Genomic DNA, 25,728 nt, shown 5'->3' on the forward strand with positions numbered 1-25,728 from the left:
AGCGACTAATGCCACGAACAGATGTACACTGGGTAAGTGACATTTTCCATATATATATATATATATATATATATATATATATATATATATATATGCATTCTTTACCTCACCCGCCTGCGGGAAAACAATCTAACAAAGGACTCGAAGCCCATTGCATATTATCATCGAGAGGAGTCGCCGCTCAATCTCATGACTCAAAAAGATGGACTAATGCAAAGCATGTGAATATACAGCATTGCATGTCACGAACAGATGTCTACTGGGTAAGTAACATTTTCCTTACAAGAGGGTACCATTATTTTGATTAAAAGAATTTCATAACTTTTTCTACTGTTCAATTTTGGTGAGTGGCACTTTGTGATTATGGCCTTTGATAATGTTGACTTTTCCATTTGTTTTGTAATAGGAACAACCTGACTATTTTGGATGTGGTTACTGTAGAAGGCCTTGGTGCCAGAGAATCTCTAAAGGTCGGTGGAAGACTGCCTGGAACAGGAGGATCCCTGCGCTTTAAGGTCCCTGAATCTACACTCATGGACTGCAGACAACGTGAGAATGACACTGCTTCTATTACCCTGTAGTAGGATGTGAAGTATCTTTCAGTGCACCTTTATTGTGAAGCTCAATCCACAAGTATAGCCACATGGAGATTATCTTGCTGACATGGTCAGTCGTCTTACTTCAAGGCCACTAAAAAAGAGAAATTCAGCAAAGCCTGGTATTTTCCCCTTGATTTATAAACACAACTGAAGTGTTCTGCTGTTTTATATGTTAGAGCTGCCTCTTACCTATATGAAATAATTATTTAAAAAAAAGAAGAAAAAAAACTTAAACACAGAATTGCACTGTTTATAAAAAAAAATTAAAAAAGCTATTGTTTATGCAGTAAATTTGGTTTATGATCTCCTGGTCCGCCAGAATCTCAAGACAAAGATGGCAATATTATAAGCCACCAAACGTAATGTTTAATTTTCTAGCATTATTTCAGCTATGTTCACTCTTTAGACATACTAAGGTAGGAACAGATGGTAAAAACACCTTTGAGTGCCTGCTAGTAGCAATTGCTTCATAAATTAATTTGTGTATGTTCCATTCTAACCAAAGATCTATGGAAATGCATCTAAAGTTTGGGGTATTTTGACAGGCTAGAGTCTAAATAGCATTGAAATGTATTTTACGAGGCACATAATGTTTGAGGACAAACAGAAAAAATATTAAGTTGTCTATAATGCAGTGACAGGCCTTTAATCTGATAGAGGTTTCAGTCCTACATATAATGTTAACAAGGGGTCACTCTTCAAGCTTTGAACATTCAGAAAAAGCATCCCTGTTTTTATTTTGTGTGGTGCAGTATTATAATCTGGGCTTTCTTTTGGCATGCAACTAATTTAAATTAAAAAAAGTTAACATGACACTACCTAGAACCTCTTATGCATCAATTGACTTATACAGACTTTGAAACCCTATTTCACCTTTCCCACTAGTAATTGCAGAAACTTTCCTCAGTTGAGGTCAATACAGTGAGAAAAAGAGGAAAAAACACATCTCCTTGGCACACGTCTACTTGAAGTCCATTTCAAGCTTAGTAAACAAATTGTTTCTTTATGAAGGAAGGAAAAAACAAGCAAAACTTACACATCACAAATTCTCACAACAGTTCCTTCTCCATTTAGTGGAGTTTGTTTATACACAACATAATTAAGTCATTATTCTCAAATGAAAACTCTGAATTTACAAAGCCCACCATGCAGGCACGCCTTGCCATCAGCCTGTTACTTTAAAAACCAAGGGCCTGATTCACAAACTTCATATTGTAGCACATAAAGTAGAACTACAGTAGTATTATTAATTTTGTAAAGCAATAATTAAATTTTATATATATATATAATTCATTATTAATATTTAATAAATAAATTAGTATTATTCCTTATTATGTTTGTTAAAGTTAATAAACATTTAACATTTCAGTATAATTACCTTTACAATAGGGAGGTCTCTACTGTGGTGGCGGAGGACCATGTGAAGGGTTACTAGTAACAAATTAACATTTGTAAATTTATCCAGAGGCATGTAAGTCTACACTTTCTAGTGAATTTGTATTTGGAAATGGTGGATAGCCAAAAGTAGTACATTTTCTACAAAGTGTTAGAGTAAATTTGCCTTTCTCAATAGGGCCCTGAGACTATATACCAAATCAACTGTAGATTATATTTGCCCAGCATATAAGGAAAATGCTTTTACAAAAATGGTAAAATGCTTTCACTAAGGATGGTGCCACACTGGACTGCTAAGGATACCTTGGTGAATTACTTTTAATTCTAAAAATTAAACCAATAGTTTAATTAATTCTAATGATGTCTTTCAAACATTATGACAACATGGTGTTGCAAATGCCACTTCTACTCGATCCAGGTATTGAGTCTAGAATGGTAACAGTGCTAAATAAGTCTTATTCTAGTGTGGAAATCTGGTTGTGGTGAATTTCTGTAAAAAACAAATCGGACAGAATTACAATGCAAATCAGAGGGTACCAGTAGTAATACAAAGATCGCACACTTCCCAACTAGAATTAAGAGAATAGTACAAAGCACATAGTCATAGAGCCAGTGCTAGAGTGGTAACAAGTTCCCTACTATCCAGGAAACCATCAGCAGTGAGTAACCAACCCACTGTATCATCAGGTAATATAATTAGGTACCACCGGACTCGTAATCAACAGTTTAATGGGTGGTATTACAATGTGGATGAATAGACCATAGTCCGTTTTATTCTTACATCCAAGATCCAAAGCTTATTGTATGGCAGTACAGTCCTTGATGTAATCCAAGATACTGTGTAACGTTAGGAAAGGCAGCCAACACCTGTTTCATTACCTCAAGTGACTTTTTCAAATCATCAGTGTCGGTCTCATATTCACACGTGAGAAAATGTTCTTGGAGCTGAGAAAAACAAGTAGCATAACTTTGCAGTCAGTGTGATGTGAATAGGTTGCGTCCATAGAAGAAATCGTCAAGAAAAACGCCTATTGTCCAGGTAAGTAGTAATACATTCCCAGAATCTTCGGAGCTTAGTGAAACAAGTAGTAAAACTATGCAGTTAATGTGAATTAGATAGGTTATGTCTGTAGTGGAAGTATTTGAGAGAAAACTCTTCCCGTTCAGGTAAATAGTGATAAGTTCCAAAATTGTGAAGCTCGCAAACACGAACTGAAGTCGCCGCGTAAGTGCAATTCGATAGCCATGATAAGCTTATCCTGGTAAGTTCAAAGACAGTTGTGTAATTGTACTAGTCGGCAAACCTAGTAATTTTTATTTCTTTGACATAGATTCAAGTTATGCTGAGAATATATCTCAAAGTAATTATAATTTGTGAGGGTGTTGGCTCAATATTAAATATGCTGAAGACTTTGTGGATTTGAACCCACCAATAGTTTATATTTTGTGTTAATTGTTTTAAATAGTTGTTGAAAAATATAAATATTACTCCTTCAGCATGGTACTTATGCTTATTCAAACGGTCCTTTTACATTCAGAATCATTGATTGAGGTTCAGACTGAATATCACTCTGTGTCCATTCTATTTGCACCATTATCAGAAGGTGTTATGCCTGAGTGAAGGTGCATGTTTAATCTGAGTTGGGTCTTATTGTTGGCAGTTGTATTTTTTCAGGGTTAACACTTTGGGAAAATTAAATGTGTGCAGTTAGCTGCACTAACACATTTTTTCTATATTTATGAAACCTTCATCAGGATAAGCTGACCTCTGGTGTGTTGATAATCAGAGCAGGCGGTATGTAGTTTTGCACTACGAATATCACCAACCCTATGTGGGTATTGAAGTTACCCTAAACCATTTGTTATCTTCTTCCAAGTCCAGTAATGTTCTGTAAGCTTAAGAAAAATGACACCGATTGTATTCAATTCATAGCAGTGTTCATCTAAATTTATTATGGAGAAGGTGTTATAACTCAAACCACTAATTCTTGGAAAATGTGTGTTTGTTTTGTATGCATGGTTGGAGCACCCAAAGTTACATTCATGACATATGTAGTCTTTGAATGAATAGCCAAGAATGATATAATATAGGTTTTTTTGGGGGATGATACCTACAAACATAAGACATTAGTGCATGTTTTTAAATTATCTACATCAACATTTATGGGGACATTAAGTGTGAAACAGTATTACCCATAAGTGCCATTTACCTATGTCAAATCATTGCCACCCATCTATCAGATACTCAATATTGTGTGGTACTCTGTAATGGGCTTTATTTGTTCCTATAATCTAGGAATTACTCAAAGTAGAAAAGCCAGTTATAAGTAAGCAAACATACCCATGTTGGAAAAAAAAGTTTAAATTGGTATATAAATATTGCAGCCTTCTCTCACTAGTTCAAACACAAAAAGAGAGTTACAGTGTTTTCATCACCGCAGTTAGGATTTTTATATTGTTCTGTATTAATACACAGAGCATTGAACTTGTACTAAAGGATTGTCTGTTAATATGATTTCAGTGAGCTGTAAACTGTCTAGGATACTCCACAGTCTAGCCTTCTATCAAATTTTGGCATTGAAACAATTATGCTGGAATTCCTTGGTTTGTCTTTTCCTTAGTCTTTTATAGCAGTATCACTGTATATCATATGAAGACTAACACAAACTGTAAGCATTTTTATGTGAAGAAGACCATCAATAGACTGTACTGATTTCCTTCAACAACCAATAAATCACTCTAATTCAGTTTAGGAACTTAATGTTATGCAGGAGAGGCTAATGGATCCTCAACTGTAATAGAATAATAGTTTGGTTTTACATTAATTTCATTTAATCTTTTACCTAAAAGCTCTGATTTTGGAGTGATTTGTATACACTGTCAATAGCTTTGTTTATAATTTTTCATAGGACACATTTTTTAAAATGATTATTTCTAATTTTCATGTTAATCAGCTGGCTTCTAACCCCTGTTCATCCACAGCCAAACTCGCCATAGCATCCCTCTTTTAATACCCTTCATTCCAAAATACCTTGCTGCGGTTTGGATCCACAGGGTAGGATTAGGCCTAACTTTTGAGATTTGTTTCCTTTGATCCTGAACTAAAAGGAAGACTTTATCACAGTCAGAACTTTGGCATTCATTAATTGTTAGGATTTGGCTTTAAGACTGTAACTGAGAGCACTCTGACAGCGTCCCTTTAGCTGAAATGTGAATCCGTAGAGTTATGATATAGATTTTTATGCAAACTCATATAGTGGAGTAGCTCAAACTGTCTTAAACCTTTTTAGGCACTCTACCTTTGTCTATGTGCCAAATCTTAATCCTGCTTGCTGGAATGATACGAATCTCTGAAAGATGCTTGCTGTAGAAGAAAACATTATTTTTGCAGCGTGAATCTTTTGTGGATTCACATGCTGTGTATTATTTCGCTAGGAAGTGGTTGGGTCCGGATTGTCTCCTTTTTTCCTACATTTTTTAGTCCTTCCTCTACATCTGTTTGCTGGTGGGTGTCAACGGAACCTCCATTTGATGTATCCTTGTGACGTTGTCCTACTTACTCCGGACTTCTCCACCCCACTTCGCCATCTTCAGATTATTTTTTTCCTCCCTTGGGTCTGGTTGTTTTCGTGGAGATGTCTTCAACTTAACAAGGATCTTGGAAGAATTGCAAAAAAAACTTTGAAGGAAGTAGACTGAAGTCAACTGAGGGGAAGAATTCCTGCAAAAATTGCATTCTCAGAGCAGAGGAAGTGCTGCAGTGGCCTGTATTTTTATTTTACTGTCAAGATTGTTGAGAATGTCCGGTCTGGGGGCACTCCATGCATGGCAGGATGGAAAAGGCACCTTTTCAATTCTGTAACAACTGCCACCATAAATATGCACAGAAATACAAACGTCCTGTGTTCAGTCTTTGTCTTCCCATCGACCATCAGATTAAGGACTGCCTTGCCTGTTCATTTTTTTTGCACCAAAGACACAGAGTGAGACAAAAACAGAGAATGGCACATCATTCTCTTCAGGGGCAGAAATCAGGATCATCATTGAGAAAGCAACAAGGAAGAAAATATCACTGAGGGCGCCAAGGGAGAGTCTTCAGAGGGTGACCTGGACATCATGGAGGTCGGAGAGGATGCGCCTAAAAAGATCTGCAAACCTCTCGAGTCGAAGAAATCGGACTTGCCACACCAAAAGGGGGACCCAACATTGACACTCTTGCTGTCCACAGACAAAACCTAAGAAAAAGAATCCCACAGAACCTGCAGTGGGCTTCGAAAAACACAAGTGGTCTAAAGACGGGATGGCGAAAGAAGCCACATTCCCATTCAAGGCCCTCGATGCACACACAAGTCAACAAAGCTGAAGGCAGAGCAAACAGCAAAATAGGCTTTCACTTCAACGTCGAAAAGAAAACAGATTTCTATCAGCCCCGAACACCAAGTGGTCGAAATGGAGAACAAAAAGAAAAGGCTTGAGTCTGAGATGGCCGCATTAATCCAAAAGAGGAGAGAGTTAATGGAAAGTCTAAAATCATTTAGGAACCTCGAAGATCCTCGACGTGGAAAGATATCCCCATGCCAGAGGAAGAAGAAATTCGACCCCATATGATGCCTGAGCCTCAGGAAGAGGAGTATTATGAGGAGGAGGAAGAGCAAGTTTATTTTCTACCTTCAGAGGAAGAAGACAACAGGGAGTCTCATTGGGAAGATCTGTACTCTCCTGAGGAGGATGTTGAGTCTTATCCTTTGAAGCCATCTCCCCCAGATGACATGAGAATGTACAATTTGGTCATAAAGGATGCAGCAGAGCATTTCAATCTGCAGTAGGTAGAAGACCAGCCACAATACCGTTTCCTCTTAGAGACACTGTTACCGATTCAAATAATCAATATTTGCCCATGCTTCCAAATGTTCTGGACCAGGGCAGAGAGGTAATTAAAGAACCGGCAACTTGTAGGACAGTAACTCCCAGAGAGAAATACAAGTTCTTCTCAAAAGATCCACCGTATATAAAGGGAGCAGTCCCTGCAGGTTTTATTAAAACAGCAAAGGCTAGTTAGAGCGCAAGCATTCCCTCAACATCAGGACCACCCCCGGACAGGGAGAGCAAGAAAATGGAGCTCATGGGCAGAAGGTTCGAGGTCAGTGCAGCGAACCACTGGTGCATCACAAACTCAAACTGGAGGTTTAGACAAACCTAATAAACACTCCTTTCAATGGGCAGCAATTATTTGGGAACCAGGTGGATGATTGCTTGAACCAATTGAAGAAAGACAGTGAAACTGCAAAGTCAATGGGAGCATTGCATTTTCAAGGTGGTTTTCGAAGGGGAACCTTCCCATCAAGACCACCATCCTCTAGAGATTCCTTTCACACGGGCAGTACACACCAGGGGTTCCAGGCGAGCACATAACCAGCAGCTTCACAGCAAAACTGGCAGTACAACCAATGAGGGAGGAATACCTTTCGAGCTAGAGTCAGAGGTCAAACTTCAAGAGGTAGTTCAACACCAGCAAAGAAGGGACAGCACTGCAGCACAAAAATGCAACAAAGCAAAGTATCAATACAAAATTCCATCACAACTCACAAATGGGTGAAATAATATTTTTTTTCTCCAGGAGTGGAGGAAAATAACTGCATACAAATGGGTACTAAACTTGATAAAATTCCCACCTGCGAGGAGGCCACAGAAAAGAATTCATTCAAAGGAAGAAACAAATTGCCTTGTAAAAGAAGTTCTAGAGTTGCTAGACAAACTAGCTATAGAAAGAGTGCCAAGGGAACATCAACAAAGGAAATTACTCAACATATTTCCTAATACCAATGGAGGATTGGTCCCTTTGGCCAATTCTAGACTTTCGATACATCAACAAATTCATAAAACTCAAAAATTCTAAGTAAGTTTACAGGAAGTGATACATCAGCTTCAATTTTACCTCCATTTCAAAAAAATTTATTATTTTAGCTGTTACTTTTTGTAGGAAACCTTGAAAGATCTACACAAATGACACCTTGCTGAATTCAGAATTGTCTGCTTTTCAGCAATGCTTAGCTGTCTGGGATCCAGCATTTGTTTCACACCCATTTCTGTAACTAATTGGAAGGAGGCTGAAAGCACAAAAATAGTGAAAATAGGGTATGTCCCATTAAAATGCCAAAATTGTGTTGGAAAATGTGGTTTTCTGATTCAAGTCTGCCTGTTCCTGAAAGCTGGGAAGAATGATTTTAGCACTGCAAATTCTTTGTTGCTGCCATATTTTTCTGGGAAAAAAACACATGCTTTCTTTTGCAGCACTTTTTCCCCATTTTTGTTTGAAATAAAAAAAAATGTTGCTGTATTTTGGCTAATTTCTTGGTCTTCTCCAGGGGAACCCACAAACTCTGGGTACCTCTAGAATCCCTAGGATGTTGGTAAAAAAAGGACGCACATTTGGCGTGGGTAGCTCATGTGGACAAAAGTTATGACGGCCTAAGCGAGAAATACCCCCAATAGCCAAAAAAAGGCTCAGCACCTGTGGGGGGAAGGGCCTGGCAGCGAAGGGGATAAGCTTGAAGACTGCGTTCTAGTGGCTGTTACTTCCTGCGCAGAGTTAGTGAGTTGCAAGCACTCACTGTTCTAGAGCCCTACTTTCAAATTCACAAAGACAGGGTTGTCATGTGAACTGATCCTTTTTTTCTTACTAAAAGTGGTTTCCACAATTCCATATTATTCAATCTATTTAGATACCCAGTTTCTTTCAAAATGAAAAGACACGTGGGGAAAGAAGTCTGCACACATTGGATGCAAGATGTTGCATCATGTATTCTAGTGAAAGAACAAAACACTTCAGGATATCACAGCAATTGTTTGTAGTGTTCTCATGTACTATCGGGAGAAAGCAGCATCAAAGAACACCATTAAAAGGTGGATTGCACAACTGATCCAACTATGCCACTCAAACACAGGAGAAGCATTACCTAAGTAGGGTGCCAGGTGCGCCCCCAACACAGAAGAAGGGAGCTTCAATGACTTTTATATCAAACACTAATTTACAAGAGTTTTGAGTGGCAGCAACTTGGGCTTGATTGCATACATTTCCGAAACATTATTGGATTGATATACAAATGAGCAAAGAAGCTCAGGTGGGAGAAAGGATGTTAAATCATTTATTTCCAAATCAGTAGCTGCTTTCAAATCATTCCACAGCATGTGAATCAAGAAAAGATTCACTGTGTAAAACACAGTTTCTTACCTGTAGATGTAGTTTTGCAGCTTGAAGAGTTTGTGGATTCATAAGTGACCCGCCCACCTCCGCCAGGAAGATGGAAGAGAATGAGAAGAGGAAAAAAAAGAATCTGAAGACGACGAAGTGGAACAATGTCACAAGGATACACCAAATGGAGATTCTGTGGACGCCCACCAACAAATAGATGTAGAGAAAGGAGGACTAGAAAATTTAGGAAAGTGGGAGAAATTCCAGACCCACCCACCCACTAGATGGCGGAATAATGCACGACATTTGAATACAGAAAATCTTCAAGCTTCAAAACTACACCTAAGGGTAAGAAACGTTGTGTTACCCGCATTACTGGTTCTGTGTCTTGGTCTATTTCATGTGGCAGCTCTCAGGGATCAGCTCCATGGATTTGGGGACGCTGTAGAGTCCGACTAGGGTTCTGGATTTTCTATCTGCGTAATCTCAGCCAAATTCCACTCCTAATAATCATGCTGAGAGGTTATTTTGTATTTAAAAAACAGTTCAAGATCTAGCCACGAGATGGCGGCAGCTACATATTTGTGAATCTAACAATGCTACCAAGCCGCAGAACTAGTTATATTTGTAAGTAATTGTTACGATTGCTCTAGTTTAAGTACTAACAGCGTTTATTGAACTAAAGATAACATTTTGTATTCAGCAGACGGGAGGATGACGGGAGGATAAGTGAAATAGAGTTCATTTTTTAAGAAGGTTTTAAATTACACAATGGACTTTCTAGAATTTTTTGTGTGATTTTACTTTACTTTAAAAGATAGCCCAAATAATTTTAGGCTGTTGAGGCGTATTAAAGAAGAGACCCCCCTGTTTGCCGAGCGATGCTTCCCAATATGATCTGACTTTTTGGAATAAACAGATCTTTGAATAGGTGCGTAAACGTTGTTGTTTTTATGCACCTGCAAGGGCTGCTACTATCCGGTTCAATGTTGATTAGAAGGGAGTGCCACATCACTGCTAGCTTGAGGAACAGTTGGGTCCATGAGATTGAGTTGGAGCTTAAAAATACAAACTTCTTCTCTGATTGTAAGATCCTTCATGATGCTCCCAACAGAAAGGCTTTTCATATTTTCTTACAGACAGGCATTGTCTTAACAAGAAGGACGTGAATAAATATACCTCAACAGCTGGTGAAAATGTTTTGAGAGGATCCTCTTGTACAGAAATGCCTTATGCATAGTTTTGGTTTACTTTGTCCGGTTTAAAGAGCTTCTACGGCACGCGTCTCAGTGCAATCATGTGTCTAAAATTGAAGAAGTAGATTTTTCTAGCATAAGTGATTTTCATCAAGTTTTCTTTTTTTCTTACAGAGCTTAAAAATAGCAAGCACATATTATCCATCACAAAAATTTTCAAGGTTGAAAATATTGGGCCTGTTCCAATCACTATTTCGTCAATGAAGATTAATGGGTATACGTGCCAAGGCTTTGGCTTTGAAGTGCTGGACTGTCGTTCCTTTTTCCTCGATCAAAACTCTTCCAGAGAAATCAGCATTGTGTAAGTTTTTCTCTTGTGTCGGCTTTGATGTCGAAAGACCTACATTTTCATTAGTATTTATGTATGTTAATGTATTGAAGCTAGTGAATAATGAAATGTTAACCGCATTGCGTGGTGTCAGTCGTTGGAGGTATTGCATCAGGTGGTGGTGACAGAAGTGTTGACGCATTATTATGTTGCTAAACTTGAGGCAGTGGTAGAATCAGAATGTGCATTGTTTGAAACCATTAGGTCGGCCACCGAAAGTAAACTTACAAGGGGACACGAATAGATCGATGAACCTTTTGACTCGTTTAAGAAGTTCTCACCATAGCTCCAGTACATGAACCAATAATCAATGCACAATAATCAATAAAGATTAGTAATCAAATCAATGGAGTCATTAAATATCACGCACCATGACCTTTCAGCCATGAATAACCACACCTTTAGTAAAAGTTTAGTACCTTTATTTTCCTTATATTAACAATACTAAAGTCATGTAGATTAATCTCAAAATCAAATGGAACACATATAAGAACAATACTGGTTGTCCAAAGCGGTGGAAGAAACGCAATCTAATCAAAGCTTGAATCACGATGCATTCTAAGGTTACGGTGCAGGTCAATAGCAGAATCAGCTGCAATAAAGATACATAAAATCCAGCAAGATAATTCGGCAACCATTAGTCCCTGTATTCGTCCGTTAAGTTTGAGTGCCCTCAACCAACGTCAGATTAGTACCAGCATGTTGGGCTTCATGCAAAACAATTTAGAGCACAAATTTAGAAAAACACCTAGCTATGGAATTATTAAAACAGCACAGTTGGTACCTAGAAAGAAAAGGCATAAAATGCATAACAGTCACATTGTCATATCTACCTATCCACGGTATGGGTCAGCAAGCAGAATCAGTCTTTATCCTCAGGTCATCAATCAATCAGCAAAACATCAGGCTCTCAGAGTATGAGCCCAATGACAGAATCTCGAATCTCTCCTCTAAAGTCTCCTCCTCTCCCAAAGTCACTCTAGATCTATCTAATGCTCCTCTGTTGCATTGTTATATCAAAGTCACCTAAACTATCCCCTAATTCCCTATTGGTCAGTTAATCATACCTTTATACTTTATCCAATAATATTTATACACCAAATCTGTGAATTCTAATATTTAACTCTTCACATTAAGTTGATTGGTTCACTTTACGATGTCCTCATCATCCAGCTCGTCAGATAACAATATTGTTGCATCTTCAGGTCCAGTCAATGTCTTCATTGTTCGCGTCCTGGGAAAGTACATCTCACCCACATTTCACACGATTTGTTACACTGCTTGGAACATCATCTCATGTTAGTTGGCTCTCATGAAAAGCTTCTGTTAAGCACTTTTAACAACACAATGGACATTTCACAGTTTAGTTCACTCTGTCAGCATTTTTTTATTAACCGCTAAGAAATACAGCTTCAGCATGAGGCCTGGCAAATCTAGGCCAAGACACTCGCTAAGTTAAGGCCTACAATTGATAAACTAAAGCATACTTCATAAACCTTAATATGACATATTACTACTTTAATCTAGTAATTTTTTAATATTTCATAAGTCATCAGTCAAGTAATCATCAATTAGTACATTTTGTGGACACTGGTGGCCATTCTCTGAGGTCACATTTTCAAACGCTTGCATTATTTTTCAACGTTATTCATTTTCTATGTAATTCAGTTGTTCAAATACATAAACACTCAGTACATTTCTAGTTAAAACACCTGCTTCAGCACTACTCTACGTATTCTTGCAATTTTTCCTGCTAAAGTTTTGCTAGATAGGGCTGGTTAAAATGTGGCTTATAATTGGGAGTAGGTATAAAGTGCTTACCAGTCCAATAGAGTCTTGTGGCGTTGCCATCTTTGAAGATATGGGATGATTGTGTCAGTAATTTAGGCATTTAGATAAACTTTGGCTTGCTGAGTAAGGAATTTGAAAGCGTGGTACAGAATTTTGGCAATAATTAGTGCCTGGTCTGGAACTCGAGCTGTTGATATATGCACTCGTGTGCTTGGGCCAAGTAAAGCATTAAGTGCAGTATTTTGGTCCTTGTGTAGTCTAGTAAGAGATTCATCAGTTGCAACGAATGTTAGCTTTTAGGAGTTGCCTATATGAGAACATAGTTTGAGGAGTACCATATTTACTTACCTGTCAAAAGGAGTTCAGGGATCAGGTGGGTGAAATTGCACCTCGGAAAATTAAAGAAATGTATTAAAGGTGGTTGAACATGGTCACTTTACAGAGCAAGTTTTCTCTTATTTTTTGAGGGAACTGCTCTTCCTTATGGTTGGATGACACTTCCACTTCCAATCCGCCAGTACATGAGAAATTCCCAATGGTCAAGCTAAGCGGGAAACCCTTTTAATAAGGAGCCATACTCTGTTGGCTCGGATCTGCTTCAAGGTACTTGGAGTGCATGGCTTAAATGGTTACTTATTTTGGAAAATGGGCTCTACTTGTTTATCCTCCGCTCGAAAATTAGCTTGTGCATCACCTTAAAGACAACAGCAAGAACATAAGTGATGGATGGGCATGCTTAAATGATTCTGAACCATGAGTAGTGGCTTTGTGTGCACTCCATTGCTTTCTGCAGCCTTTTAGGAAGAAAACAAGCATATTCAAATCAGACTTAGCCTTTTCTTAAAGGGAAAGACTGCTCCAAAATACTAAACCATGGACTGATATAGCTGGAACATAAGCAAACCTTGGGCCTCATCAGCAATGCCTCATCGCAAGGCACATCTTGAGTTCCTGTGCTCAGGAATAGCACCGTAGAATGCCTACACCATTTAGAAGAACTCACTCTGGCGTTTGCAATAGTATGAATACATTGGACCCAGGAGCCTTCAGTGTCTAAAGCTACTTTTGGTTTACAGACTTTATAGATACAAGAACATATGTCCGGCTTCTCCTGAGAAATTTAGATTTGCATTGATCATTTTGTAAAACAATATGATCTTTGTCATGTGCTGGTGAAATAGGAGTAGCTTGTTTCTGGTCAGTCAGAATTCTAATAATTGATTTTGACAGATGTCATACTAAAATGTTAAAAACCACTAATAATCAGAAATGGAAGCAGTAGCACATCAGCAGTAGATGTGGTGTTAGGGACATAGTGAGCCTTTAGATGGGTCATTTCATTCTGTAGTGGCTGGCAGTCAGTGTGGTTTGAAGAGCAGGCCGGTGTCACGGACAGATGGGCTACAGGTTTGCATTCTTAGTTGGGCTGTCAATGCAGCTGTTCAAAGATTTGGGCTGGTTCCACTTTACTAGGGACATACAAGTAAATAAAATATGCCAATTAGGTATAAGCCATTGTTTCCATGTTTTAAGCAGAGAGCATAATCATTTTAGCACTGGTGAAGTGTGCACAGTCCTAAAGCTATCAAAAAGTAATTCAGCACAAAATGTAGGGGATGACCCTGCAGCAAGGACAGTGTCCAGCAAGGTGCGAAAAAGCAGAGAACGTAGAGCTTCAAGTACCCAAGCTACATTACTCTGCCCTTACTACAAACACGCTTTCAGCCTCAGTATCTTTATCATAGCATGGAAAAGAGCTCAAGGCTTGCTCTGAACAGTGTTTCATTTTTAGGTGGCTTCTTTTTCTTTCTTGTTTTCCTTTTGTATGGCACAAGGTTTATTTCCAGTGCGGTAAGGACTTTTGAAGAGATTACTTCGTGCATTGTTAAGTTGATCACCCCAGAATACTTGTACATTCTGGACTTTCCTTTCATGGCAACCCTATGTTCTGTAACTTGGTCCCAAAGACTACTAGGGTTTCATCGTCAAATAAAAAGTGAATAGCTCTATATTTTTAATTTTGATTTCCCTTGGTGAGCTATAGAACTCAAACCCTGTGTCAACATCACAAGATGGGAGTGTTCCCAAAAGAGAATTAGGGTGCACTGTGATGGTTTCTTCATTCACATTTGGTGCTAAATAGACAGGAAGCTTCCTTCACTGTATCAGAGGTAGCATGAACAAATGGGATGACTGACAGAGAGAGATTCAAGGTGTAAAATAGCTACTTTCACCTGTCTGAAGGGCCACAATCCAAAAGCAAGCAAGACACCGCTTTGCTGGATGTCTATTAGCCCATATTATATTTTCTGGACACAGGTAAAACTGATGCCACAGTGCTAATTTTCTTGAACTTTCTTCATTATGGACACACTCAAGGAGTTCTTTAAGTGCCCTTGGAAAGATCTTCAAACCATGCTCTGGTTACGTTAAAAAATGCAGGCCAATTACACACTTTATACTTTGAAGGAAAACACCCTCACTATCAGAACTTAATAGTTGTTAATGCTAAGTTACATCTTTATCTAAAATAAAGAAATATAGCAGCACAATTTGATTTTGTCAAGACCAAACTACTTTCTCAAATTACTGAAGAGTGTTGACCCATTTAGGAGTCCTGTCTGGCTGAAGTAAACTGGGCCTTCATTGGCTCAGGCAGTAATTTATGTAATTACCTACTGTTAGAATGCCTTGTATTGGTTAATGTGGAGAAGCATTGGTTACTCCAAGTAGGCAGCAGTGACAAAACTTTATCTACTACAGATGACACCTTACTTAATCTGTGTAATTATTAGAGCTTGATGTTTCTTTGAAGCGACTTAGTGAAACATGTTCTTCTTACGGCTGCTGTAAATAGTGCTGCAAACAGTGGTTGATAAATACATGCTTATTTTTCTTTATTCTTCTAGGTTTATTCCAGATTTCACTTCATCATGGGTAATCCGTGAGCTGACCCTGGTGACAGCCTCTGATCTAGAGTTTCATTTCACTCTCAATGTCACCCTTCCCCACCATTTACTGCCACTGTGCGCAGATGGTGTACCTGGGCCCAGTTGGGAGGAGTCTTTCTGGATGCTCACAGTTCTTTGCGTCAGGTAAAACAAACATGCAATCAATAAAAAAAATGTAATATTTAGGAAAAGTTGAGTAACTAAGTTGGTAAGTTTCCCTGCAGGGAAAGGAGACTTCACGATACACATGAAGATAGAGGGCTAGATAGTTTTAGTCCAATATTGCCCGTGAGGTATTCTGGCGACAACATAAACTATGGAGCCATGTGAACGATATTACAGATTACCTATTACCTGATAATATCTGGTATTTAGCTTGAAAAAAGTGGGCATTGATTATAATTATTACTTGCAGGCTTTGTTCAACTTAAATGGTTAAAATTACCACAGTATTTTGTGCATAAAGATACATGTCATATGTGTACAGAAACACACTTCAACTTGTGCAGCAGCAATATGTATTTACTTTCAGTGCAGGTACAAAATTAATGAGGAAGAATGATGATGTCCCTAGAGCTGAGAGGTTTGGTAAATCGATGGTGGAGGTGACATCATAGTTGTATAGACAGAAAAACCAGGCTGTATTACAGGGACATTTTTCAACTATCTATTGCTGCTCAATGCGGAAACATAGCCCTCTCTACACTCTGCACAGTCAAAATAATGTGTATGATCTAAAAGTACGAAGGCACCCATTTTTTGTAGCTCATACAAAATCTGCGAAAGGGGAAGAAAAGTCAAGAGCCAAACTGCTACGTTGAGTAACAGACATCGGAGAATGAGGGACAGCGCTTCAGAAAGGTCATGAGTGGGGCAGTAGTAGTGGAAAAGGTGAACTAAACAATGTCTGTTAAAAAATCAAGTGCCAGCTATCGGTCATACCTTTGTCTATTGGTTTTAAGTAAAATCATTTCACTTGGACGCTAGGTGCAAGTTTAACTGTTTGAGAGATGCACTATGTACAGACCTGGACTAGACCCTGAAGTTGCTGTCTTGATGTCCATTGACCCTGCCTGAAATGGCTGTACTTATGGTTTGCTGCACAAGTAGATATTGGATCTGAGATCAATGTATGGTGCCACTGGTAATAGCATGCACGTAATAGCATGCTTGCATTTGCTGGAATTTGCTACATGCTGTTCACTGTCTGAATGTACAGATTGAGAGCCAGGCACCAATGTGTTGGCATGAAAACTTGTCAGTAAAAGAGTAGTTCATTTTGAAGTCTTTTAAAATGCACTGCTCTGAAGGAATAATTTTCAGGACTCTGCAGGAAGATTGTCTTGTTTAACTAAAACGTCTGTGTTATGCTGAAGGGACAAGCCAGATGAGGACTTCATTTTATCTCTGTGAATAAAATGTGTTCAGTATTTCAGGCTGAGCCCAAAACATAAGGATCCTTGAACCCTTAACAGAACCTGTGTGAAATATTTCCCCCATCTTTGGAATTGGAATAAAAAAATACTCTGCCCATCGTGGAGGTTGTGGTTAAATGCTCAGACTAGTGGACATTTATCTTAACGGAGTTGTCATTTTAGTGCTACTAAGGAAAGTCTGGTGTTATCTTCCAGCTGCCTAAATGCGGTAACACTTGCACTGTAATTTTACTCATGAACCCCCCACCATGACAAACCAGCAACATATGACTAGTTTATTTTAGCAAGGCACTGGCAAACCAATGATAGGAAAAATACAAGAATGTGAAATTAAGGATTTTGCATTTTGTCAGAGGTGGGTCATTATCTGCTTTAGCGACCATGAATCCCAAAGGTGGTGCAAGCTTGATATCTCTAAATACAGATAAATCAACTGTAGTACAGCCCAGGGTGCAGATTCAAATTGTGGCAAAACTGATAGAGGCCTAGCAAGGACAAATAATTCAGTATCTCTGAGTTTGGCAATAGGAACTCCACCATCATTGCAGCTGCTTTTTTAACTTTCGATGACTTAGTAATGTATTGTCTGGCAGTCCTCATTCTAAGCACTGTGGTTTTTAGTAATCATTTAGAGATAACACTGATTAAAGTATTGTTTGTTTTTAAATTTATTCTAGTTTGTCACTTCTTGGTGTGGTTTTAATTGCTTTCCAACAAGCCCAGTACATTTTAACAGAATTCATGAAGTCAAGAGGTCGACAAACTCCTGCTTCAGCCTTGCATCCAAATAAAACTGCAGCTGATACAATCAGCCCAGATTCATACAGGTAATTGTGTTCATTGTAATTGTTTGATTTACATTTGATTGTATTTTCCCTAATTATGATTGAATATTTTACTCTGTAATCTGAGCATTGGAGTTTAAACTATAATTTACCTAAGTAGTGGGCCAGACAGTTGTGTGCTATGATCAGCCATACTGTTTTAAAGCTTGAGTCAAGAACGTCTCTTGAGAGAGAAGAATTTACTTCTTGGTTTGGTATGGTATAAATATTTAGTTCCTGAATCTAGAAAAGTAAAGGCTGGTAGAAGCCTTCTTTTTAAATATACCATCTTTTTTGGAGTGCTAGACATGACCACTGATCCGGTTTGTTACTAATCTACTAGTGAATTATATTCGTACCCAGACAGGATTACGCTATTGCAAGATCTGTGACACTTGACACAAGCTGTCTAAAGGGAGAAAGTAGCAGAACTTCTTCTGATCTTCTGCCTTTCTTGTCAACGAATGAAATGTGAGGCTTGATATCAAAGTCCAAGTTAAGCATCCCAAGGAACTGACACTGTAGAATAAATGGAGGAGGCAGATCTCCTTCAGGAGTTTAAATCCCCTGGGATGTTACACTGTACCTTTTGAGTTGAATGGTCTGTAATTGTCCATTTCACTCTTAGCTAGGCTTGGGGATTCAAGTTAAGTCCTAACCTTCCTATATTTTCCCAATAGGTCACTATGGGGATTTTTCACTTTTAGGTGGGGTAGAGGAAGCATTCAGTCTTGATGAAAACCATTCATAACAAAAGTCTTCTGTGATAGCGTTTTGTTGGTAACATAATTATTTTTTAGCTTCTGGTTACTCTTAAATGGTGAAAATGATTAATCCTAGTTAAAACACCCTAGTGCATTTTGTGAGTTTTGGTATTTTCACACATCCCTTTGGTAGGAGAACATAGATTTCAGTGTTGACAAACATTGCTTGCAGACTGGATAAAGAGAACAGCAAGAGCTGAACCCCAGATGGAAGAGTGTGTGCAAAGGGTCTTGAAAAACTGTACTATGGACCTCAGAACAAAGGGCCAAGTGGTAGCACAGCAGATTGCATGGGGGTGGGGGTGGCATCAGGAAGAAGGGCAGAAAGAACAGGGGGAGAACTATAAAGGGATAGGGAGTGAGGAGTGCAGATAGAAAGTGGAAAAGAGGGGCACAGAATCAGACCGAGGGGACGGGAGAGAGGAGAGCGATGTAGGGTCACAAAAGTGGTAGTTGAGCGGACAGGGAAAGGCCTGCCTTGATCTTGAGCCAGCTTCACACTTAAGCCCTTACAAATTACTAAAAATGTCTGCTGCAGTCCAAAATAGAAAAGGATTGCTTTCTGTGGATATGCATGTGTGAAATAAACTATTGTATCTGCCAAAAATAATGATGAGTGCAGTTTTCAAGTCTATAACCACTTCCTCGGTCAGGGAATAAAACACCAAATAGACAATAGCATGACAGTACGATAGAAATACTTCTCTGGGGAGGAGCAGATAAGTGATTGACAACATTTATAAGCAATGACTGAGGAGAGCTGACACAAGAAGCCAACGTTTGAAGAGCTCAGCCTCTTTATATTAGGGAAACAGCCATTACAGCCTGTTGTTTCCCTGACTAGTCTTTATCACACATACCATTAAAACAAATTATCTTGCAATGGTATGAATGGTAAGGGCTATGCATGGTAATGCTGGTGAAGGCTATCGGTGTTGTTAGAGGAAACGGAAAGAACATTCATTCCTCAGAATGAATTGCTCTGTGCCTTAGGAGTAAGATAAGATAAATGATCTAGAAACATGAGTAAACGTAATGGGACAGATTGAGCCAGGAGTAGGTCAGTTTACAGCAAAATAGTTTGCCTTTTATGCAACATCTAAACTGAGGGCAAAACATTTGCAAAGCAGTTACTCTCTTATATTGCTTGTTAGGGGCGGTTGATTAAAACCATCTAATGGGAATGGTATTTAGCTATGTGTAGGTTTTAACACACTTCCCAGTGCATCCTTAAACTGATGAGATGGCCTGTATCCAGGTCACAGTCAGATCAATACCCTTTCTATTTTCCACTATTATAAAACACCTCATACATTTTTCTTCTTTATGGTAATAATGAAACTATATGTTCGATGGCATCTGTCGCTGTAGATACACATGTTTTGCATAGCTCGCCATCTGGTGTTGGGCCGGAGTGTTACAAGTTGTTTTTCTTCGAAGAAGTCTTTCGAGTCACGGGACCGAGTGACTCCTCCTTTTGTCTCCATTGCGCATGGGCGTCGACTCCATCTTCGATTGTTTTTTTTCCGCCATCGGGTTCGGACGTGTTCCTGTCGCTCCGAGTTTCGGAACGGAAATATAGCTAATTTCGGAAGATTTTCGTCGGTATTGTTGCGTTCGGGGTCGGCGTAGTTAGATTCAACACCGCGTCTAAGATCGAAGAGCTCCGGTGCCCTTCGGGGTAATTTTTTCGATCCCCCGTCGGGGCCTGGTCGGCCCGACCGCGTGCAGAAGAACGCCGATGGAACGGACCCCGTTCCGTTTCTGTCCCAAATGCCACAATAAATACCCCTATACAGACCAACACTTGGTCTGCAACCTGTGCCTGTCACCTGAGCACAGCAAAGACACCTGCGAGGCCTGTCGTGCGTTCCGGTCCCGAAAAACTCTCCGAGACCGTCGAGCCAGAAGACTTCAGATGGCGTCCGCGCCGACAGCCCACCGGGAGTTCGAGGAACAAGAAGAGGAGGGATCCTTTTCGATCCAAGAATCGGACTCCGAAGGATTCGACGATACACAAACCGTGAGTAGGACGTCGAAAACCACTCAAAAGAAGATTTACAAGGCCCAGGGGACGCCACTGCCATCAGGCCATGGCTCGACCCATAAATTCGGTGACCGACCGTCGGCACCGAAAAAGGCCCAAACAGTGCCGAGATCGTCCGACTCCGGTCGAGACACCGGCACGCAGCCTTCTCGGGACCGAGAAAGTGCTGGAGACAAGCATCGACACCGAGATACCGGTGTAGACACGGCTCGACGCCGAGACAGCGGCACTGAAGAAGATCGACGTCGAGAGGTTTCGCCCCGAAAAAGAAAAAAGTCACCTCGGAGCCGAAAAAAGATGCAGACAGGGTTTCGGTGCCAAAACAAACTGCAACCGACCCAGTTTCAGGCTCTTATACAGAAGAGCACTCGCTAACCTCCCAAATGCAAAAGCATAGGTTTGAGGAAGAACTACACTCAACGGATGTAGACCATACGCAAAAGCGTATTTTCATACAGCAGGGGACAGGAAAAATAAGCACCCTTCCCCCTATTAGAAGAAAGAGAAGATTGGAGTTCCAAACTGAACAAACACCACAAACAAAAGTGGTGAAAAAAGTTACCCCACCACCCTCTCCTCCACCTGTGATTAACGTCTCACCAGCACAAACTCCATCACATTCCCCAGCTCACACCACCATGAGCCAGGGTGACCAAGATCAAGACGCATGGGACTTATACGACGCCCCAGTGTCAGATAACAGTCCGGAGGCATACCCTACGAAGCCACCTCCACCAGAGGACAGCACTGCGTATTCTCAAGTGGTGGCTAGAGCAGCACAATTTCACAATGTAAGCCTCCACTCAGAACAGGTCGAGGATGACTTTTTATTCAACACACTCTCCTCCACCCACAGCTCCTACCAAAGCCTGCCTATGCTCCCTGGTATGCTCCGGCACGCAAAAGAAATCTTTAAGGAGCCGGTCAAAAGTAGGGCAATCACACCAAGAGTGGAAAAGAAGTATAAGGCGCCTCCTACAGACCCGGCTTTCATCACTACACAGCTGCCACCAGACTCTGTCGTTGTAGGAGCAGCTAGGAAAAGGGCCAACTCCCACACATCTGGAGATGCACCACCCCCAGATAAAGAAAGCCGCAAGTTCGATGCAGCTGGTAAAAGAGTCGCAGCACAAGCTGCAAACCAGTGGCGCATCGCTAACTCCCAGGCACTACTTGCGCGCTATGACAGAGCCCATTGGGATGAGATGCAACATCTCATTGACCATCTGCCCAAGGACCTACAAAATAGGGCAAAACAAGTGGTTGAGGAGGGACAGACCATTTCCAACAACCAAATCCGCTCCTCCATGGACGCTGCAGATACAGCTGCACGGACAATTAATACATCTGTAACTATCAGAAGGCATGCATGGCTCCGAACGTCTGGATTTAAACCTGAGATTCAGCAAGCAGTTCTCAATATGCCTTTTAACGAAAAAGAACTGTTCGGTCCAGAAGTGGACACAACAATTGAGAAACTCAAAAAAGACACAGACACTGCTAAAGCCATGGGCGCACTCTACTCCCTGCAGAGCAGAGGGAATTACAGCACATTCCGTAAAACACCCTTTAGAGGGGGGTTTCGGGGTCAGAGCACACAAGCCAGCACCTCACAGGCAACACCGTCCAGTTACCAGGGACAGTACAGAGGAGGTTTTCGGGGACAATATAGAGGAGGGCAATTCCCTAGGAATAGAGGAAAATTTCAAAGCCCCAAAACCCCTACTACTAAGCAGTGACTCACATGTCACTTACCCCCTCCACACAACACCAGTGGGGGGAAGAATAAGTCATTATTACAAAGCATGGGAGGAAATCACTACAGACACTTGGGTTCTAGCAATTATCCAACATGGTTATTGCATAGAATTTCTACAATTCCCTCCAAACATACCACCAAAAGCACAAAATTTGACAAAACATCATTCCAATCTCCTGGAGATAGAAGTGCAGGCACTATTGCAAAAGAATGCAATCGAATTAGTGCCAAACACACAAATAAACACAGGAGTTTACTCACTGTACTTTCTGATACCAAAGAAGGACAAAACGCTGAGACCAATCCTAGACCTCAGAATAGTGAACACATTCATCAAATCAGACCACTTTCACATGGTCACACTACAAGAAGTATTACCATTGCTAAAACTACACGATTACATGACAACTTTAGACCTCAAGGACGTGTATTTCCATATACTAATACACCCATCGCACAGGAAATACCTAAGGTTTGTATTCAAAGGAATACATTACCAATTCAAGGTACTGCCTTTCGGATTAACAACCGCACCAAGAGTCTTTACCAAATGTCTAGCGGTAGTCGCTGCACACATCAGAAGGCAGCAAATACATGTGTTCCCATATCTAGACGACTGGCTAATCAAGGCCCATTTGTTAATAGAGTGCTCAAATCACACAAATCAGATCATACAAACCCTCTTCAAACTAGGGTTCACCGTCAACTTCACGAAATCCAACATTCTGCCGTGCAAGGTACAACAATACCTAGGAGCCATAATAGACACAACAAAAGGAGTAGCCACTCCAAGTCCCCAAAGAATTCAAAATTTCAACACCATCATACAACGCATGTATCCAACACAAAAGATACAAGCAAAGATGATATTACAACTCCTAGGCATGATGTCTTCATGCATAGCCATTGTCCCAAACGCAAGACTGCACATGAGGCCCTTACAACAGTGCCTAGCATCACAGTGGTCTCAAGCACAGGGTCATCTTCTAGATCTGGTGTTAATAGACCGCCAAACTTACCTCTCGCTTCTGTGGTGGAACAACATAAATTTAAACAAAGGGCGGCCTTTCCAAGACCCAGTGCCACAATACCTAATAACAACAGATGCTTCCATGACAGGGTGGGGAGCACACCTCGATCAACACAGCATACAAGGACAATGGAACGTACATCAAACAAAACTGCATATAAATCACCTAGAACTTCTAGCAGTTTTTCAAGCACTAAAAGCTTTCCAACCAATAATAGTTCACAAATACATTCTCGTCAAGACAGACAACATGACAACAATGTATTATCTAAACAAGCAAGGGGGGACACACTCCACGCAGTTAAGCCTGCTAGCACAAAAAATTTGGCGTTGGGCAATTCACAACCAAATTCGCCTAATAGCACAATTTATACCAGGGATCCAAAATCAACTCGCAGACAACCTCTCTCGAGATCACCAACAGGTCCACGAATGGGAAATTCACCCCCAAATTCTGAACACCTATTTCAAACTCTGGGGAACACCTCAAATAGACTTGTTTGCGACGAAGGAGAACGCAAAATGCCAAAACTTCGCATCCAGATACCCACACAAACAGTCCCAAGGCAATGCCCTATGGATGAACTGGTCAGGGATATTTGCTTACGCTTTTCCTCCTCTCCCTCTCCTTCCTTACCTGGTAAACAAACTCAGTCAAAACAAACTCAAACTCATATTAATAGCACCAACTTGGGCAAGGCAACCCTGGTACACAACGCTGCTAGACCGATCAGTAGTACCCTACATCAAATTGCCCAACAGGCCAGATCTGTTGACACAACACAACCAAAAGATCAGACACCCAGATCCAGCATCGCTGAATCTAGCAATCTGGCTCCTGAGATCCTAGAATTCGGGCACTTACAACTTACCCAAGAATGTATGGAAGTCATAAAGCAAGCCAGAAGGCCATCCACCAGGCACTGCTATGCAAGTAAATGGAAGAGGTTTGTTTGCTACTGCCATATTATTCAAATACAACCTTTACACACAACTCCAGAACATGTAGTGGGCTACTTGCTTCACTTACAAAAATCTAACCTGGCTTTCTCTTCCATTAAAATACACCTTGCAGCAATATCTGCATACCTGCAGACTACCTATTCAACTTCCCTATATAAGATACCAGTCATTAAAGCATTCATGGAGGGCCTTAGGAGAATTATACCACCAAGAACACCACCTGTTCCTTCATGGAACCTAAATGTTGTCCTAACTAGACTTATGGGTCCACCTTTTGAACCCATGCACTCCTGCGAAATACAGTTCCTAACCTGGAAGGTTGCATTTCTCATCGCCATTACTTCCCTAAGAAGAGTAAGCGAGATTCAGGCGTTTACAATACAAGAACCTTTTATACAACTACACAAGAATAAGGTCGTCCTAAGGACTAATCCTAAATTTTTGCCAAAGGTTATTTCACCGTTCCATCTAAATCAAACAGTGGAACTTCCAGTGTTCTTTCCACAGCCAGATACCGTAGCTGAAAGGGCACTACATACATTAGATGTCAAAAGAGCATTAATGTATTACATTGACAGAACAAAGAAGCACAGAAAGACTAAACAACTATTTATTGCATTTCAAAAACCTCATGCAGGAAACCCAATATCAAAACAAGGTATAGCCAGATGGATAGTTAAATGCATCCAAATCTGCTACCTTAAAGCTAAACGACAGCTGCCCATTACACCAAGGGCACACTCAACCAGAAAGAAGGGTGCTACCATGGCCTTTCTAGGAAACATCCCAATGCAAGAAATATGTAAGGCAGCCACATGGTCTATGCCTCACACATTCACCAAGCACTACTGTGTAGATGTGTTATCCGCACAACAAGCCACAGTAGGTCAAGCCGTATTAAGAACATTATTTCAAACTACTTCCACTCCTACAGGCTGAGCCACCGCTTTTGGGGAGATAACTGCTTACTAGTCTATGCAAAACATGCGTATCTACAGCGACAGATGCCATCGAACTGAAAATGTCACTTACCCAGTGTACATCTCTTCGTGGCATCAGTCGCTGTAGATTCGCATGTGCCCACCCGCCTCCCCGGGAGCCTGTAGCAGTTTGGAAGTTACCTTCAACTATTTGTATATGTATCATCTCAACCTTAAATAGGTACATACTTAGTCACTCCATTGCATGGGCACTATTACTACAATTCAACTCCTACCTCACCCTCTGCGGGGAAAAACAATCGAAGATGGAGTCGACGCCCATGCGCAATGGAGACAAAAGGAGGAGTCACTCGGTCCCGTGACTCGAAAGACTTCTTCGAAGAAAAACAACTTGTAACACTCCGGCCCAACACCAGATGGCGAGCTATGCAAAACATGCGAATCTACAGCGA

General features: G+C 40.4%; 1 protein-coding gene across 3 annotated transcripts in view; it reads left to right on the forward strand.

The window, feature by feature from the left end:
• Positions 1-25,728, forward strand: part of TMEM131L (transmembrane 131 like) — a 522,596-nt gene that overhangs the window by 371,796 nt on the left and 125,072 nt on the right. For all 3 annotated transcript variants that reach the window (XM_069242819.1, XM_069242836.1, XM_069242829.1), the window contains exons 21-24: positions 407-549; positions 10,557-10,743; positions 15,471-15,656; positions 17,626-17,775. In XM_069242819.1, the coding sequence (XP_069098920.1) occupies positions 407-549; positions 10,557-10,743; positions 15,471-15,656; positions 17,626-17,775 (666 nt within the window). The remainder of the gene's footprint in view (positions 1-406; positions 550-10,556; positions 10,744-15,470; positions 15,657-17,625; positions 17,776-25,728) is intronic.

This window comes from Pleurodeles waltl, chromosome 1_2, assembly GCF_031143425.1.
Source record: "Pleurodeles waltl isolate 20211129_DDA chromosome 1_2, aPleWal1.hap1.20221129, whole genome shotgun sequence".
Lineage (NCBI taxonomy): Eukaryota > Metazoa > Chordata > Amphibia > Caudata > Salamandridae > Pleurodeles > Pleurodeles waltl.